This window comes from Staurois parvus, unplaced genomic scaffold (genome assembly GCF_062004578.1).
Source record: "Staurois parvus isolate SC_StPar_1 unplaced genomic scaffold, SC_StPar_1.0 ptg000011l, whole genome shotgun sequence".
NCBI classification, from domain to species: Eukaryota; Metazoa; Chordata; class Amphibia; order Anura; family Ranidae; genus Staurois; species Staurois parvus.
In genome coordinates this window covers 7343568-7363651 of record NW_028317807.1, presented here as the reverse complement: position 1 = coordinate 7363651, position 20084 = coordinate 7343568, and the positions used below count along the sequence as shown (strand labels likewise).

Sequence of the window (20084 nt, the reverse complement as noted above, 5' to 3'; positions counted from 1 at the left end):
CTCTTCTACAAAAAGTTGCTAAAAATCTTTAACAAAATTTCTCTTTCAATATATGTATGATCCTATTGCTGCATTAAAGTCCAACTGGGGGTTCTTTGGGTATATGTATTCATATAGGGACAAGCAGCCAGATACTCAACCTTTTTGGTTACAATCTATGTATTAATATACTCACTCCTCTTGAATAAGAAGTATATACTAAGTGATATTGAGAGGAAAACCTTCTATGCTTCAAACACAATACTGTGTCTTTAGTAAGTGTTTCCTGCAGACAAAGAACTGCCGCCTTGAGCCTAGACACCATCGTGAACATAGCTGCTTTTTTTTAATCGAATTTCCCAGGCCCCTTATATTCCATGAACATAGAGTAATCATCTTAACCATCTTTGAACAAAGAAAGAAAATAATTAAATAAAATAAACATTACCATAATCCAACTTATACACTCCTCTGTGTCTAAGATAAAAACAACTCCAATATCCCCAAAAAATTCTTCCATGTTTTTTGTTGTGTTACCATTTCTTGTATACATCTTGTGTCATACCAAGCTTTCTTTTTCCCCTCAGAAAATACTGAGTCTATAGTTAATCCCACCCCTCCTCCCATCCCTTCAAGAAAAAAAAAAAAAAGCGCAAAACAAAAACCCACCTGGATGCTGAATCAAATAGCGTGTCAGTGCAAAAAACACTTCTGACTCTCCAACAGTTACCTTTTTAACATATAGTTCTATTCTTTTGCGAAAAAAAAAAAAAAAAGAAGAAGGTCTAATCAATTAAAGACTACACAGCTCAATTGGGTTGAGGTCAGGTGACTGACTCAGCCATTACAGAATATTCCACTTCTTTTCCTTCAAAAGCTCCAGGGTTGCTTTTGCAGTGTGTTTTGGATCATTGTCCATCTGTACTGTGAAACGCCATCCAATCAATTTTGCTGCATTTGGCTGAATCTGGGCTGACAGTATATCTCTAAACACTGCAGAATTCATCCAGCTGATTCTGCCTTCTGTCACATCATCAATAAACACCAATGACCCAGTGCCACTGGAAGCCATGCATGCCCATGCCATCACACTGCCTCCACCATGTTTTACAGATGACGTTGTGTGCTTTGGATCATCAGCTGTTCCAAGCCTTCTGTACACTTTTTTTCTTCCCGCATTCTGGTACAGATTAATCTTAGTTTCATCCGTCCAAAGAATGCTTTTCCAGAACTGGTCTAGCTTTTTAGATGCTCTTTGCAAAGTCTAATCTGGCTTTTCTATTCTTCAGGCTTATGAATGGTTTGCACCTTGTGGTGAACCCTCTGTATTTGCTATCGTGAAGTCTTCTCTTGATTGTGGACTTTGCCAATGATACGCCCAACTCCTGGAGAGTGTCCTTCACTTGTCAGGATGTTGTCAATGGGTTTTTCTTTACCATAGAGAGGATCCTGCAATCATCCACCACTGTGGTCTTCTGTGGATGTCCATGCCTTTTTATGTTGCTGAGCTCACCAGTGCGTTATTCTTTCCTCAGAATGTACCAAACTGTATATTTAGCCACGCATAATGTTGCTGCTATCTCTCTGATGGATTAATTTAATTTTTTTAAGCCTTACAATGGCCTGTTTCACTTGCATAGACAGCTCCTTTGAACGCTTGATGTAGATTCACAGCAATAGATTCCAAATGCAAATACCACACTTAGAATCCACTCCAGTCCTTTTACCTGCTTAATTGATGAAGACATAATGAAGAACTAGCCCACACCTGGCCATGAAAAAGCTTTTGATTCAATTGTCCAATTACTTTTGGTCCCTTGAAAAAGGGGGGGCGTGGCTATTCTTAAGAGCTGTAATTCCTAAACCCTTCCTCCAATTTGATTATACATACCCTCAAACTAAACCTGAGAGTGTACACTTTCAGGCCATATCCATTATATAACTATAGCGTGAATATGTTTTGGTAAATACCTGAATAAAAACTAAAATTGTGCCTGTATGTTATGGCTTCATCTCTATGGCCTTTTGCAGTATAATTTCTCTGTACTAAAAAAAAAAAAAGGAAGCTTCATAAGCACTAGCCTGGGGTTATCCCTCCATCTTGGTGATGGAGATAGATCTCAAAAGGGACTCTACGGGCCCTATCTACAGCAAAAAAAATAAATAAAGGGAGAGCACATCTTTTCCAAAGACCTCCTGGAGCCACTCTTTTCCAAAATTTCTCTCATATTATTCCCTTCAGTGCATTCCGGGAGGCCTATGAAGTGAACATTATTTCCAATCAATTTCATTATTTTTCCGCAATCAAAATTCTATATTTATGACTTTCCATGTCAACTTTCCCCTTTAAAAGTTCTATCTCTTGTTTTATAGGAGTTATAGCATCCTCCGCTCCACTGATTCTGTCTTCTAACTCTGTAGTACGGTCTCTCACTTTTTGCAAATCATGCCTGAAAAATGACATTTCCTCTTTAATTTACTTTAGTTGATCAGTCATTTCAGACAAAGAAAACTTGCAGCCATTCACCGCAGTCAGTACCTCTCAGAGATGGTTCCTCCACTAGCGACACCTCCAAATAGAATTAGATAAAAAATGTGGTCCTACCACAGTTGGAGTACTAGGTGCCGAAGCCATCCCAGTGGCTCCACTATGGTGGCTCGGTACTTTGGAGGCCATAGATAGCGATGAGGCTAATCTAGGCTGTTGTTGTGACTTTCCAGCACCCTGAGAAGGATTATGCGCAAACCGCTGCAGTTTTTCCATGTCTGTCTCATGATGATTCTTTACTGTGCACTGCGTCTACAAAACAGCTCCATCTTGTACCACTGGTGTCTCCCCTTCTTTGTCGTTTTCTTTTAATTATAATTAGCAGCTCAAGATTTCTTAACAACTGCTTCCCTTTGTGTGTACAGTTTGCCTGAGTTACCAGACGCAGCTATCCTGCATCTCACCTCAGCTTCTGCCATTTAAAGGTTTGACAGTTCAGCTGACAGCCGGGAAGCCGAGAAGAGCTGACTCAGAGCTGACGGTCAGAGCCGAGCGATATACAGGGGAGTCGAAGATTACAGAGGAGAGCTGACCAGGGCTGGAAGAAGCCGACACCACGTCTCCTGCCCACATCACTCCAGGACCCACTCCTTTGCTCTGCCAAACACCGGCTCTACCCCTCCAGAGCTCAGTGCCCTCCACCACACACCACAGACACACCATGGACCCCAGCAAAGAAAAGAATGGCCCAAGCCACAGAACCCCCCCGAAGGGATCAGGATGAAGGAGCTTATGTGAGCTATACACACCCACTCACATCTGAGTCCTGCCATGCCCCAGCTTCAATTTGTTAGTATATTTAAATCTGCTGGTACAGCTAACACTGCCCTCCTCCCAGATTGGCAATGCTGCTGTCCAAATGTGTCCCCTGTGCTCATTCACCCAAAGGGAAGGCACTCTAATACAGGAAGTGTGTTACTGGTCAGATCACCAGTGGAAAAAAAACCTGAAAAAACAAGGCTACCACAACTAAATTGGTAAGCTGCAATATATAACAGTTTTGGTTTTGGGTTTAATACCACTTTAAAGTGATCCTGTACTCCCATTTTAAAAACTTAAAAGCAAATGTTCTGCCCAAGAGCAAAGGCCACAAGATGCATGATAAGAAGCCTTCCAGGCTAATAAACAAATTAGAGAGTGGGTACATAACAATATGCTTTAGAACAGGTATTCCCACTCTCTAATTTAGTTTCACTTTGTTACTGGATTTAAACCTTTCCTGATTTCATGACATAGCCCTGCCATCTCCGTTGTCAATTCTAGTGTCAAAAGAGACCACTTTCATTTGCAGAAAGGACACTCTCATTGGACAGATGGCACTTTTCTGGTTAATAAAGAAGCAGACAGCTTGTGGCGTCTTTTCATAGGCAGGACATTTACTTTAAAATGGAGTACAGGGTCACATTTAATTGACTGCAAAAAGCTTCAGTTCATTTATATAAAAAAAAAACACAACAAACAACAACAACACACAACAATACTTTTATAAAAAACCACATCAAATCAAGTCAGTGATCACAATATCACAATTAGTGGGAGGAATCCAACTTCTAGTTACTAGAGCCTTGTACCTGATAGGATGCTAGTGAATGTGACAGTAAGTTGCAGCGGCTGGCTCCAAGAAGATCTACTTTCTGGCAAACATCCATCTTTGTTTTGTCAAACTGGCTCTTGGAGCTCCTGACCTGTATCTGCACCTGGAAATATACCAGCAGTGTTTTCAGAGCAATGATTTGATAAGAAGTACTGTTTTATATGAGCATCTGCGGTACCGGTTTTAATATTCTTATTCAGCATTTATCATTATTTGGTACTAGAGGAAAAGCATCATCTGAATGGATTAAAAACTTTTAAAAAAATGGAAACGTCAGACAGTCACATCTCCAAAACCTGGAAACTGCTTTGGTCATGAAGAGTGGTAAATCTGCTGGAAAATACATTTGTTTTTAAAATGTTAATTTTATGGCCTTTTGTTGAAATTGGCTTTCACTTTAGGGCTTAGGGCACTTAGGGCTAATAAACCATCTTATCCAAAACCTAACCTTCAGTCACTAAAATTCCATGAAATGAGGAGGGGCTTAAAGTGGAACTCCAGGGAAATCTTATTTAGTTATTCATTTATTTATTGTGTAGAGAAGTGCATGTACCTGTGTCAGGTCTTGACAGTTCTCTGTGCCTATGTTGGATAGATTTCCCATCACTTCCTTTCACATGGGATCAGTTACCAAAAAACTACTATAGCTATGGGAAATTGTCCCACAGACAGCAATAAATTATAGGAGGTTCTAATGCTTTTTAATTCCACTAACAATAAAGTGCTTTTAATACTGTTTGTGTTACAGAAAGATTTCCTGCACTTCCTGTCATTGTGGTACGAATATGAAATCAGTGATGTATCACAATTAAATTTACCTTCACTGGCATTTTTTCCCCCCAAATCCCGAAAGCAACGATTTGGTAGAGGCAGCGGTATCCATATTACATGAATCGTAAACCAAAATTACTATATAGGAAATTGATCCCTGGGATGGAGGGCGAGGTTATGAAAATCTTTCATTTATGTTCCCATATTATATCGGATGTATCACTCCTTAGGTCTCCTATTAACCCCGTATGGTTTAAAACCTCCTTGGGGGAATTTTACAAACTGGAAAGTGGGGCAACTTGGGCTCAATATGGAATTACATATACCCATTAGTTATTCTTAGGCAGGGGCTTCTGTACATTTGAGCATTTTTGCAGGGAAAATGAGATTCCGAGGACATAGCATTTTAAATACTTCCAACTATGTCGTGCTGCGGCATCTCAGTTTGGGGAAGGCGAAGTTCACCTGGAAAATACTAAACTGGAAGCCCTTTTGCTAGATCCAGATCATATTAAATTGGACTCCAGATACTATACGGCAGTGGCTCCTTGTACTTCCCATCTAGTTGAGAGAGCCAGGGACTGTTGCTCTGCCCTTGTGCCAGAGTTGTCAGAGGAGCAATGGGGTGAGGTGCTTCACACCTGTCTATCACAGTTTATAGCCTCTACAGACAGTATGATACAGCTACGTTATCTACATCAGACGTATTATACCCCGCACGTTTATTTTGCATGCATAGGCATTATGTCATAAAATGTACGTTGTTCAAAAGGCACCTTGTTCCATATGGTTCGGGAATGCCCAAAAAGGTGAGGCTTTTGTGGTCTCAAGTGACGGAGTTTATAGCGGATAATTGTGACCTCCCTAATATATGTGACCCCCTTTTAGGCCTCCTGGGAGTTATTGAAGATGAGGAGATGAGCAGTAAAACAAATTTTTTTTCTCCTGTGTCCGTAAGCTTATTGCTAGGAGGTGGATTTATGATGAGTCTTTCACTTTGATAATGTGGAAGCGGTTGGTCAACGCTGACCTTCCACTCTATAGGATGAGATATGAAGCTTGTGGTTGTCCAAAAAATTTTACAAAGGTTTGGTCTCACTGGGAAGACTCTTTAGCAACTGTCTGAGGCATCTAGGTGAGAGATGGCGGGAGAGAATGGGTTCCTTTATAGATCACCAGTTAGATGCTAGCACACACTCTAAAGACTTTGGTAAAGTCACTATGCAACTTTAGCGTTTTCCTTTGTTAATGTAAACTCTTATTTTATTTGAGGGTTAACATTTCTGAAATGTTTGCTACACTAGAATACACATAAGTCATGGGCTCCTCTTAGGGTGTTTAATGATAACTGATGTGATTATTGCCAAGAAAAAAATGTCTCTTGTAAACTTGCTTTTATGGCTTTGGCATTGTAACACAATAAGTATGGTACAGTGGGGATCGAAAGTTTGGGCACCCCAGCTAAAAATTTGTATTAAATGTGCATAAAGAAGCCAAGGAAAGATGGAAAAATCTCCAAAAAGCATCAAATTACAGATTAGACATTCTTATAATATGTCAACAAAAGTTAGATTTTATTTCTATCATTTACACTTTCAAAATAACAGAAAACAAAAAAATGGCGTCTGCAAAAGTTTGGGCACCCTGCAGAATTTATAGCATGCACTGCCCCCTTTGCAAAGTTGAGACCTGCCAGTGTCATGGATTGTTCTCAATCATCGTCTGGGAAGACCAGGTGATGTCAATCTCAAAGGTTTTAAATGCCCAGACTCATCTGACCTTGCCCTAACAATCAGCACCATGGGTTCTTCTAAGCAGTTGTCTAGAAAACTGAAACTGAAAATAGTTGACGCTCACAAAGCTGGAGAAGGCTATAAGAAGATAGCAAAGCGTTTTCAGATGTCAATATCCTCTGTTCGGAATGTAATTAAGAAATGGCAGTCATCAGGAACAGTGGAAGTTAAAGCAACATCTGGAAGACCAAGAAAAATATCAGACAGAACAGCTCGCAGGATTGTGAGAAAAACAATTCAAAACCCACGTTTGACTGCACGATCCCTCCAGAAAGATCTGGCAGACACTGGAGTTGTGGTACACTATTCCACTATAAAGAGATAATTGTGCAAATATGGTCTTCATGAAAGAGTCATCAGAAGAAAACCTCTTCTACGTCCTCACCACAAAAATCATCGTTTGAACTTTGCAAATGAACATATAGACAAGCCTGATGCATTTTGGAAACAAGTTCTGTGGACCGATGAGGTTAAAATTGAACTTTTTGGCCGGAATGAGCAAAGGTACGTTTGGAGAAGAAGGGGCACAGAATTTAATGAAAAGAACCTCTGTCCAACTGTTAAGCATGGGGTTGGATCAATCATGCTTTGGGGTTGTGTTGCAGCCAGTGGCACAGGGAACATCTCACAAGTAGAAGGAAAAATGGATTCAATAAAATTTCAGCAAATTTTGGATGGTAACTTGATGCCATCTGTGAAAAAGCTGAAGTTAAAGAGAGGATGGCTTCTACAAATGGATAATGATCCTAAACACACCTTGAAATCCACGGGGGATTACATCAAGAGGCGTAAACTGAAGGTTTTGCCATGGCCTTCACAATCTCCTGACCTCAACATAATTGAAAATCTATGGATAGACCTTAAAAGAGCAGTGCGTGACAGACAGCCCAGAAATCTCAAGGAACTGGAAGACTTTTGTAAGGAAGAATGGGCAAAGATACCTCAAACAAGAATTGAAAGACTCTTGGCTGGCTACAAAAAGAGTTTACAAGCTGTGACACTTGCCAATGGGGGCAGTACAAGATATTAACTCTGCAGGGTGCCCAAACTTTTGCAGACACCATTTTTTTGTTTTGTTATTTTGAAAGTGTAAATGATGGAAATAAAATCTAACTTTTGTTGACATATTATAAGAATGTCTAATCTGTAATTTGATGCCTTTTTGAGATTTTTCCATCTTTCCTTGGCTTCTTTATGCACATTAATACAAATTTTTAGCTGGGGTGCCCAAACTTTCGATCCCCACTGTATGTTCTGGTTTACTGTCTGGCGATATTTTATTTTTAAAGAAAAAAACTCTTCTCACAACTGACCTTCGGTTATGAAATCCCAAAATATTTCTGACAATCCCCTGAAGACGCATGCTTATATTTGTGAATGGTATGAAAAGTTCAGTTGTAATTTTTTTTCTTTTTTGATTCTGCTGACCTTTCTGAATTTCTCCATCTGCTTATAGGTGTCAGGATCCAGCTCCTGAGACACATCCTTCATCCATAGTAAGGCTCCTCTGTATTCTGTTCGTGCCTTCTCCATTTGGTTGACAGTTAGGAAAGTATCCGATACTGCCCGACCTGTAAAAGTGTCCATTTCCTGTTCAAGGCGATATAGTGGAGTACAGAGAGCCAACCTAGGAACAGGCAAGAGAATGAAACAGCTGTAAAACAGATGATTACCTTTGAAAATTAGAACTATGACGAGAGGTTGCTAGTCACCATGTTGCATCAGATCCCTATATAAATACATACAGATAAGCATAGGTTGTGGGATTTTAAAGGTGTGCAACAATAATTAGAAATGTTTCTTTAAAAAAACATTTCACAGTTTATTAAGGTTACAACAGACTTGTCAATCACAGAACGCTTGACTGTTTACTGCGGCGTACAGATGATACTTCCCGACATGTTTCGCCCAGCCTGGGCTTCTTGAGGAGATTGATTGATCATCGGCTGTATGATCATGGATTTATTGTTTGGTAATGTCGCTATTGTTGTGTCTTACTAAGCAGTTATTTATTGATTAAGATCCTATAATATTTCCATCTAGTCTTTGTTGGCAATTTTATCCTGGTCTTTTTTTTCAGTAGTGCGGAATCCTTATTAACCAGGGAGACCTCTGATGCCCAGCTGTGGCTAATCTCCCCCCTTTTCTGTAAGTGATTATTGTTTGGGTTTTGTCTGATGTTTATATGCATATATATTCTTTTGTCATGTTAGAATTCGGTCCTGTGTGTACATTCTGCAATCACAGGAACACTTGAGTCCTTGACCTAACACATGTTTATTTCCATCTCAAAGAGTGATATTGGTATTATAGTACCAAAGGGTAAGCAAGGGGTTCATACATATCTGGACAATTAGTGTGCTGGAAGTATAAATCTATGCTCTGCAGTGTGATATATATTGTAAAATAATTTGCGTATTTTTTTGATTAATGTATTTTTTATATACAATTTTAGACTGTATTGAGGATAGCTTTTTTTCCTCCCCTGAAGAAGCCCAGGTTGGGCGAAATATGTCGGGAAGTATCACCTGTACACTGCAGTAAACAGTCAAGTGTTCTCTGATTGTCAAGTCTGTTATAACCATTTATATTAAATGTAGTTTTACTGACATTAATAAACTGTGAAAAAAAAATGTAAAGATATTTTTCTAATTATTGTTGCGTACCTTTAAAATCTCACAACTTATCCTTATCTAGAGGATTATCTTTGTTATACAACCACAATTCCAAAAAAGCTGGGACGCAGTGTAATATCTATATAAAAACAGAATGCAATGGATTTGCAAAATCTCATAAACCCATATTTTATTCACAATAGAAAACATATCAAATGTTTCAACTGAGAAAATGTACCATTTTAAGGAAACAAATTATCTCAATGGGGAAAACAGTCATGCTGAAGGATGTTACAGGCAGTATAAAGTTCTCCACAGCTTCTCCAGACCCTTTCACGTCTGTTACATGTGCTCAGGGTGAACCTGCTCTCATCTGTGAAAAGCACAGGGCACCAGAGGCTGACCTGCCAATTCTGGTATTCAATGGCAAATGCCAATCGAGCTCTATGGTGCTGGGCAGTGAGCACAGGGCCCACTAAGGGACATTGGGCCTTCAGGCCACCCTCATGAAGTCTGTCTCTGATTGTTTGGTCAGAGACATTCACACCATTCAATGACCTGCTGGAGGTAATTTTGTAAGGCTCTGGCAGCACTCAGCCTGTTCCTCCTTGCACAAAAGGAGCAGATACCGGTCCTGCTGAAGGGTTAAGGAACTTCTACGGTCTATCCAGCTTTCCTAGAGTAACTGCCTGTCTTCTGGAATCTCCTCCATGCTCTTGAGACTGTGCTGGGAGACCAGCAAACCTTCTGGCAGTGGAAGACCGTCTTGAGAGTCAGGGACCTTAGGGAGCTCGAATCCAGAGGTTCAAATGGGGAACCTGTCAGAACATTAAGTACCGTCGTCAGATTCCATTTGGGAAAGGTTCTATCCTCTGCCTGGTCAAAGGACCTAAAGAATCTTGCTACCAGCACCTCCTTGGCTAAAGGAGACTCCATAAAAACACTCAGAGCCGATACTTGGCTCTTTAGTGTACTAACTGCTAGGCCTTTGTCAGCCCCTGCCTGCAAAAATTCCAGGACTGAAACAAAGCTATAAGTCTCCACGGAAGCTTGGGTACACCATTTATTAAAGCACTTCCAGACCTTCAGATAGATAGCCCGGATCTCTTTTTTCCTACTATTTAGGAGTGTGGAAACTAACCTGAGAACCCCTTGCTCAACAAGAGCTGTTCCTCAGAAACCAGGCTGATAGGTTCCATCTGTCTACCCTGGGACACAGGACCGGGCCCTGAGATTGCAGGTCCCTCCGGAACGGCAATATCCAGGAAGGGCGTGTCGCTAGGGCCGCCAGCGTCGAAAACCATGCTCGTCAGGGCCAATACGGGACTATTAGGATCAGGGAGGTCTGCTCAGATCTGAACTTCCACAGTACTGCCGGCAACAAAGGGACTGCGGGAAAAGCATAACAGGGGAAAATCCCACTGCCACCCCGTCCCACCGGTTTAGCAAGAAGAAACCCGGAACCTTGGTGTTTTGGCTCGGACGCAAACAGGTCTATGGATGGTGACCCCCACTCTCTTATGATGGCTTGGTAGATCTCCCCATTGAGCACCCATTCGGATTCCCTCAGCCGCCTTCTGCTCAGAAAATCTGCTACCCGGTACAAATCACCCTTCACGTGGATAAGGAGGCTAGATTTGTCTCCGCCAAGGAGAACAACCTTGCACTCAGGAACCATAAGGTTCTGCTTCGAGTCCCTCCTTGCCTGTTCACGTACGCCACAATGGAAGAATTGTCCGAGAGGATCTGCACATGCTGGCCCCGTATCAGTTCCTGGAAGGTCAAAAGGGCCCGCAATACTGCTGAATTCTTTCCAGTTTGAGGACTCTTTCCTTTCTTCCAGTGACCAAGAGCTCTGCGCCATGAACTCCCCCATGTGCACTCCGCAACCCTGGGCACTCGTGTCCGTTGTAATTACCCTGGAAATGGGGAAGACCCAAAGCAACCCCTGGGTCAGATTGGCTGATCTCCTACACCACCAGAGGGTTCTCTTCACCCGGGGGGGGTATCAGTATTAAGGAGTCTAAGGATGCCTGCCAACTATCCCAGATGCCAAAAATGAACAGCTGGAGGGGCCGCAGGTGTAACCCTGCCCATTGTACCACCAGAATGGACGAGTTTAGAAGGCCCAGAATTGACATGGCTTCCCTTACAGACACGATTTGGCTCCCTAGCAACCGCCTGATTCCCCCGTCTAACTTCAGGATCTTCTCTGGGGGCAGAAAGGTCCTTTGAAGGGTGGAATCCAGTTCGTAGCCCAGGTACACCATTCTCTGGGCTGGGACCAAACTGGACTTGGCCACGTTTATCAGCCACCCAAGATTTTCCAAGTGCCTCCTCACCAAGGCTATGTCCCGCGACAGCTGTTCCTCCGAACTCGCGAACAACAGGAGGTCGTCCAGGTAGATCACCGAAAAAGGAGCTCCCCCTCGTTGCCTAGGACACAGCCGGAAGCCGCGTCCTGGGAGAAGTCCTGCCTCTTCCGGCATCCGGCCTGGCCCTGGCTCCAATGCCGGCACAATGTGGGACTGTGGGACTCCTCCCCCGGTCCCTCTAGACACAGAAAATGAAGGCACCCGGCCCCCCAGCCTTCCCTCGGTGGGGGCCAGGACGAAGCATGACAGGTAAGCGAACCTCCCACCTGTCTCCCTACCGAGGGGGTTCACCTGTCAAAGAAGGCCGTGGGGGGTAGCCACTAGGCTGCACCTGGCACACACACACCTCCACTGCCATTCCCCTCTCCGACTTCCAGGCTCACCTGGTCTGATCTCCACAGCGTGTCTCCCCACCTTAGGAAACACCGAAAATGAGGTCGTGGGGGGAAGAGGCAGGCCTTTTGTTTTGGGTGGAGGTGTTTCCTCAGGTGGGGAGGAGCCAACGTCTCTCGAAGTGCTGTCCTGAAAGAGGGAGAAGGGAAAACAAAACTGCACATCACCAAAAGAACACCATACCCACAGTGAAGCATGGTGGTGACAGCATCATGCATTGAGGCTATTTTTCTTCATCTGGAACTGGAGCCTTAGTCAAGGTAGAGGGAATTATGAACAGTTCCAAATGCCAGTCAATATTGGCATAAAACCTTCAGGCTTCTCCTAGAAAGCTGAACATGAACAGGAACTTCATCTTTCAACATGACAATGACCCAAAGCATACATCCAAATCAACAAAGGAATGGCTTCACCAGAAGAAGATTATAGTTTTGGAATGGCCTAGCCAGAGCCCAGACCTGAATCCGATCGAAAATCTGTGGGGTTATCTGAAGAGGGCTGTGCACAGGAGATGCCGTCGCAATCTGACAGATTTGGAGTGTTTTTGCAAGGAAGAGTGGGCAAATATTGCCAAGTCAAGATATGCCATGCTGATAGACTCATACCCAAAAAGACTGAGTGCTGTAATAAAATCAAAAAGTGCTTCAACAAAGTATTAGTTTAAGGGTGTGCACACCTATGCGACCATATTATTTTAGTTTTTATTTTTACTTCTCTACACCTAAAAGATTTCAGTTTGTTATTCAACTGAGTTGTACAGTTTATAGGTTACATTAAACAGGTGGAAAAAAGTTCTGAAATTATTTATTTTTGTCTCATTTTTTACGTCACAGAAACCTGACATTTTAACAGGGGTTTGTAGACTTTTTATATCCACTGTCTATCTAAAAAAAAAAAATGTAATAAAAAAGGAAATTGAATTTTATTTTCCCAATACTGTCACCAGTCAGTGTCCCTGATCACCGCCACACCACTTATATGATGATGCTGTACTGCACTGGTGACCGTAAGTAAAAAAAAAAAAAAAGAAGAAAAAGGAGGCCATAAGTACATCAGTAGTGATCGATTTTCAGATACATACCATAGTTTGTGAACTCTATAACTTTCCTAAAGACTAAATAATAAACAATGTTTGGGTTATTTTTACCAAAGAAATGTGGCAAAATACATTCAGCATAAATTTATGAAGAACAATTATTTATTTGCCAAATTTTCAGTCTTTTTTTGTTATTTAGCAAATAATAAAAAATGCAGTGGTGATTAAATACCACTAAAAGAAAGTTCTATTTGTGTGGAAAAAAAAAAAACTTTATAAGGGTACAGTGTTGCATGACCACGCAATTGTCAAAGTGCAAAAGCTGAAAATTGGCTTGGGTAGGAAAGGAGTGAAAGTGGCTGGTATTGAAGTGGTTAAAGTTTGCTGAAACTAAAAATGGAATTTTACTCGGAAGACGCTGACTAACACTAAATTGAGATTTTATGTTAAAATTAACAATGTACTGAAAGATATCCAGGTTTTAGTGCAGCATATGCTCTGGCAAGAATGTGACAACATTCTTCTCCTAAAAATACAGCAATGGTCTCCTCATTTCCCAGATGTTTACAGAGTGTTGTTAAAAGAAGATGAGATGCTAAACCATGGTAAACAAGGCCCTGTCTAAACTCTTTTGAAATTGGGGTTGTACTTTGCCAGCTTTTTCCCAATTTGTTTTAAGACATGTCAAGAATTTCCAAAAACCTTACCTTGTTTTCCCCCCCCTAAAATCGTACAAATATTTGATAAGTTTTCTATTTTATATGGTGAATAAAATTTGAATTGATGAGATTTGCAAATCATTACATTCTGTTTTTATATAGGATTATACACAGTGTCTCAACATTTTTGGAATTGGGGGTTGTACGATTCTGTGAGTAACTTTGCAACAGCTATTTTAAGAGACCAGTAATGTCCCACCTTCACAGACAAAATAAGTATTGTACCTTTGACCTGCAGCCGAGCACAGAGCATTACCAGTGGCGGTCATCATTCTTCCAGCCTGTGTGCTGTTCTGCTGAGCATGGGCCTTCAGATGCAAACCAAAATCATTCTCCTCCAGAGAGACCGCTGTTGAGGAAGAGGGAAAATCTGAACTAAAACTCTCCATTAAGAAAATGTAGCCTCACATCTGTAGAATAGGTTTTCCATCATCTTTGAGATTAAAAGACTAACTCCATTCTGACTGACTCTTCAGTACTGTGTGATAGGTGCAAGGCTGAAACACTTGACATTATAAAATCACAAGACTCAAACAGAAAGATCTCCAAGTTAGTGCCTTGCTCTCTCTATAATGGTCATTACCATCTCCCTGCTGGATTGTTTGTTCTCTTCAATGAGCGATCAGATGACTGGTTGAAAGCTAGTGATCCTATCATGTTGTCCACGTATAGCAAAGTACAGGTTCTTTGATAGCCCACCATTGTTTCCTTTAGTGGGCCATGCTTCATTAATGAAAACCAAATTAAATTCTGCACTGGCAGTAGCCACAAATCAAGAGCCACTCCAGTCAAATAAGAAAAACAATATGAGCATTAGCCACTGCCTATTGGTAGAAGCTTTGTCTGGGCGCAGTTGGACCTTCGTTCTTGAAGGAAGAGACAAGACCTGGTTTCATGACTACAAGACTGATGAACCCTGATTTTGTTGGAATCTGTCTCAGCATGACTGTCGGTGGGAGGCTCATTTGTGGAGCAGGGGCTGGCCTTTAGGTTAAGTGGCAAAAGAAAACCCAAATAGAATAATATACTGGACATGTGCAGTCACTTAGAGAAAGCCTGGCATGTCTTCCCTTTAGAAGATTGTACAAAGGTTTCTGTGAAGGTTCTCACTTATTCAAGTCATGGTATAGCTGACAGTAATTAGTCACATTCAGCTGGACTTACTCAGAACAGGCCCAGTTGGATATGAGCAAGTACTACTAGCAGATGTAGAAGGTTGTCGGTTTGTATAGCACTTTATATAGTATCTGAGAAGGTAAACCTTTTGTACAGAAACTCTGGACAATTAGAAGTATCTAGTCAAGTTAAAAGGAGGCTTCCCAGCTGCCGCACACTTCACCCAGCCATGTTGTAGGCAGATAAAAGCAGCCCCAGCTCAATCCATCAAAGCCATGCACCAACGCCTATAGTCCTGCACCCCCCCTCCCCCCCTGGGCTTAATCATACTGTAGATCAATCATAGACATATCTAGGTCTACAATTGTGTTCGCTAGGAGTCTCATCTCTGCCTTCTGCCTATCCATCTCCGCAGCTAATCGTCAGAAAGAAAAAAAAAAAAAAAAAAACAAACACAAACAAAAACACACACCAGGTATACAGGAGGTGGCAGGATTGCCTCCTGAACACCTGACAGCAGCTGATCTGAAAAGCGATCCACCGCAGACCACTTTTCAGAGCATTGGCTAGAGTGAACCTAGCCAAACAGTGCACAATTTCTTATGTAAAAAGTATAAAGAATACCAGCAAATTACAAACACAATAGGAAATGTAATTTGTGGTTTGATCCTTTGTTGTCCTGGAGGTGTGCAGGACTGAGGACATTATTTAAACAACCTAAGTCAGGATGTGAATGAGCCAAAAATGGGAAAAGACAACCAAGATGTCCACAGATTAAAGAATCTTTTAAGACATCCTCTATGCTGCTAAGTAAGCTTTTCCCATTCCAACAATCAGTTATTGGTATCTTTGAGTGAACGTTTGGGAAACTGGGGAGGTCCATTTCTGCGCCATCAGTTTCCATGCTACATCCTCATGGAGAATGCCCATTATACCCAACATTATGATCCTATAGCAGCTGTAATGAGTACAATGCAACTTTAAAATATGGAAGTTGAAAATCTAAATAATTTTAGACATGCAGATTGTTACTTTAACTGATTGTTAAAGTAACAATCAGTGTGCTCAACGTTTGTGTTTAGCATATCCAAAAAACAACTGAATGGTACATTGAAGGTTTCAACATAGCCAAAAGCTTTGAAAATAGCTTTGCCAAAGCTTAGTGTACATACTGAAGCCAGTTTGAAAAGAGCTGAAGAGAAATGAAGTAGGGGATGATGATCAGTAGGAACTTAAAAGGTATAGTTATAAAGAAGTGAATATGACTTTCACCAACCACTCACTGTTGATGAATAAATCAATGGTGAATGTTTGCTGAAAGTCAGATTTACTGCTTTATAAATATCCCCCTTAAGCCCTGGTTCACATCGCATGTGGGCTTTTGAAATCAAGCTACTTCAGCTGAGTCGCACTGATTTGAACGATTCCATAGGCACAAATAGGATGTAACTTGTCATGTATTTTGAACTGAAGTTTGTAGCAGGAAAATATATATATATATTAGAAAATGTTACAGCCTGGATTAAATTGGTTGCTGAATAATATATTTCCAATAGGACAGGTCTTGGTTAACATAAGTGCACAAGGTTAGAAGAAATAGCTGAAAAAAACCATATGTAGAATAAAGTCATTTATTTCTTTAGGTCAAATATTACATCTTTAGAGTGATGGTAAAGGACATTTAGGCTGATGAGACACAGATGACTCTGCCACTAACAATCCTGCCACTGACAATTTGTCAAACTCACTAAGAAGATGACTGTTTTGTTCCTATGCAATCACTCCCTCTGTATCGGAGGCAGCAATATGTTGCTCCTATCGCTAGAAATCAAAATTCAGCACTGTTCAGGCCAGGGACATCTCACTGTATGTGGATATAGAGGGAGTAATTCCACAGGGAAACAAAGGCAGCCTTTTTAGATATCCTGCCACAGGTGATTTGTAACTAGTGGCAGAATCAGCTGTCAATACTAAATACTTAGCAATACTCAAAATTAACTCCAGGGTCTTACCAATGTTTTTGGCACTTACCATTTAGAGCCAGCTGGTATTTTTCAATTATTTTCAGCAGCTCTGATCCCGTTGCCTGAATAGAATGAAATACCTGTAAAATAAAGGAGGTAATTTTTGTTTGTTTACATACTTTTATGTAGTTTCTAAATATCATAAATATAAATCTTAAGTGCTATGGAAGAATTAACTAACTGGATCAAAACTAGTTAGACCAATTAGAGCAATTCAAAAGGTATGTAGAAAATTGACTTGCTAGCATGATCAATTAATAGGAACAGGTTTAAAAAAAATTAATGGTTAAAATGACTATTAAAGATATTAGAGAACAGCTGGGTGTGCATGGATGATCCAACCACTTCAGCATGTCCATTTGGTCATTTTTGTAAGGCAAAGAAGGAGACAGCGAGCAAGGCTGACTCAGCAAAAAATGAAAGGCATCCTGAGGCATATCCCACTCTTTTACCTGCAGCATGCAAACAGATGGACACTCTTTATGGGAGCAGCAGTGAGGGCAGCTGAAGACACTATGCGCAAGCCATGCAGTGCAAAGTAGCGGTTGTATTATAGTAGAACAATTTGTTTTCAGATTTGTACAGCTCTCTTTCACCCATAATCAGTTTTCAAAGTATCTAGAAACATGCCCATGAAAGTAGCAAAAAAAAAGTTTTTTCTTTCACCATTACTTATATTTTTAAAGTATTTTCCTTTCTTACCTCTAGCTTAGCATCCAGCTCAGCATCTGATGCAACAACATGTTCATCTTCTTTTTTCCCTGTAACCTTGATTAAGACTTGCTTGGTTTTCCAAAACTTCTTTTGCATACGGCTGACCATGGACTCGTCCTCTCCCACCCATGTCTTCCCACTGGTGTTCATGAAGTAACTGTAGGAAGTGAGACAAAGAGGGAATTATGGTTTTAGGTAGGTTTTCCTTTCTGTTGCCACTTGTCCATGAAAGACTGTATTCAGCCCTGTCTGCTCGTGTGTCACAATGTAACCTTCATGAATAAATAATAACCTTATCAAATAGCAAGTTGAGTCCGGAGCTGAATAAATTAAACATTTAAATTGCCTTAAAATGTTGTAGTTGTGCAGCGTACTCATTTGTCTCAGGATGAATAAAAAGCTTTTATGAATCTGCCCTAATAATGGGAAAAAACATGCCAAACAAACATTCAGCAGTTAATAAAAGGTGATTACATAGTGTACATCAGTTACATAGGAAAAAAAAAAAGCCAAAAATGTTTAAACTAATAAATCACTATTAAAGGATACAAATACGCTGTTTATAAGCAGCATTATGTATCTATAAGAATGAACTAGATACCCAACATACACTGCGCCCATTGCGTCTTACAATCTCCATTAGGCATTGATTGACACTGTCACAATATAGGTGCTCTGCCAATTATTCATTTCTGCCTTAATCCCCTCACTAATTCCTTGTGTCCAAACGAAGTACGTCCTTAATGCATTCCTTACTGTCTTCTGCCAAATGTCCCCAAATTCAATTAATGTACTTCCCCCTCCATGTCACCCTGCCAAATGTCCCCAAATTCCATTAACATAATTACCCCCCACTGTTATCCAGTCTCCAGCTGTACTTTCCTCCTCTTTGCTAAATGACCCCCCTCCACCTCTCGTCCTGCTGCGCAGGACGAGAGGTGCAGCTTTCACCACCCCTGCCACTATTATTATACAGGATTTATATAGCGCCAACAGTTTGCTCAGCGCTGTACATTGTAATGGGACAGTACAGTAACAATACGATTCAATACACGAGGGGTTTGAGGGCCCTGCTCCTTGGAGCTTACAATCTAGGAGGGAGGGGATAGTAGTACAGGAGGAAATCGCTGTGGGGGATGGAGTGGTAGGAAGAGTGGAGGAGTTCAGTAATTAGCTGAGGGCGGGTAGGCTTCCCTGAAGAGATGGGTTTTCAGAGTGCACCTAAAAAAGGTGAGGAGAGTAGGTGTCAGGAATCCCGAGGTTCGCCACGGCGCGCGGGTCTGCGCACGCGTGGTTTACCTAGATGTAGAAATCTGCGAGTGCATAGGATCCCGACAAGACCTACAGGCAGGCGGGCACTAGGACCCAGGTGCGCCTGTCACCAATGACGGCGCCGGGCAGGCACTAGGACCCAGACGCGCCTGTCGGATCCATGCAGGCTATGTAAATTGGCCAGTGCAATGTCCAAACTGCCTTATGGTCTTTCCTGCTGTATCCTGTGAGATTGCTTTGTTGCCGACCCTGCCTGACCCTAATTCTGTTGACCGTCTCCTGCTCTGATCCCTGGCTCATCCGACCATTCTTCTGTCTGCTCCTATACGTTTTGACATCCTGTTACCGAACCCTGCTTGTGACCCGTTAATCCCTTTGCCTGCGGATTTTGTACTGTTACGCCTTCACTGTTACCGACCTGGCTTAGCTGACTTCGCTTCCCTCCACCTCTTCACATCAGGCTCTCACCTGCTACGTACCACTAGCAGGTACCTCTACCACAGCTGGTTGTACCCAGGGGCCGCGACCTGGTTTCGTCCTGCTCAAAGTCCATCCCCACCATCAGGGGCTCTGGTGAACAAGCAGGTCGAAGCTTAGATTCCACGCCCTGGGGAATTCTGGTCTGTGGGGCGCTAGAGGTTACCGCCGGTTGGTCCCGAACAGTAGGTGATAGTCTGATGGATTGGGGTAGGGAGTTCCAGAGGATGGGGGAAGCCCTGGAGAAGTCCTGGAGATGGGCATGGGAGGAGGAGACCAGGGAACTAGAGAGTAGGAGGTCTTGTGAGGAGCGGAGAGTATGTTTTGGGTGGTATTTGGATACCAGATCAGTGATGTAGTTTAGGGCAGTATTATGAACAGCTTTATAGGTCAATGTTAGCATTTTGAATTTTATCCATTGGGCAATTGGAAGCCAGTGGATAGATTGGCAGAGAGGGGTGGTGGATACGGAGCGATTAGTAGGGTGGATGAGTCTGGCTGCAACATTCAAGATAGACTGAAGCGGGGATAGCCTGCGGTGAGGTAAGCCGATGAGGAGGGAGTTACAGTAGTCGAGGCGTGATATAATGAGGGAGCAAATGAGTTGCTTAGTGGTTTCCGGGGTTAGGAACGGACATATTTTGGAGATGTTGTGGAG

The 20084-nt window shown here is 41.8% G+C and overlaps 1 protein-coding gene across 2 annotated transcripts in view; it reads right to left on the bottom strand.

The window, feature by feature from the left end:
• Positions 1 to 20084, bottom strand: part of ICA1L (islet cell autoantigen 1 like) — a 127012-nt gene that overhangs the window by 88959 nt on the left and 17969 nt on the right. For both annotated transcript variants that reach the window (XM_089670423.1, XM_089670416.1), the window contains exons 3-7: positions 17666 to 17834; positions 16971 to 17043; positions 14049 to 14172; positions 8114 to 8312; positions 4099 to 4224 (exon numbers count right to left, since the gene is read on the bottom strand). In XM_089670423.1, the coding sequence (XP_089526549.1) occupies positions 4099 to 4224; positions 8114 to 8312; positions 14049 to 14172; positions 16971 to 17043; positions 17666 to 17827 (684 nt within the window). In that variant the 5' untranslated portion in view covers positions 17828 to 17834. The remainder of the gene's footprint in view (positions 1 to 4098; positions 4225 to 8113; positions 8313 to 14048; positions 14173 to 16970; positions 17044 to 17665; positions 17835 to 20084) is intronic.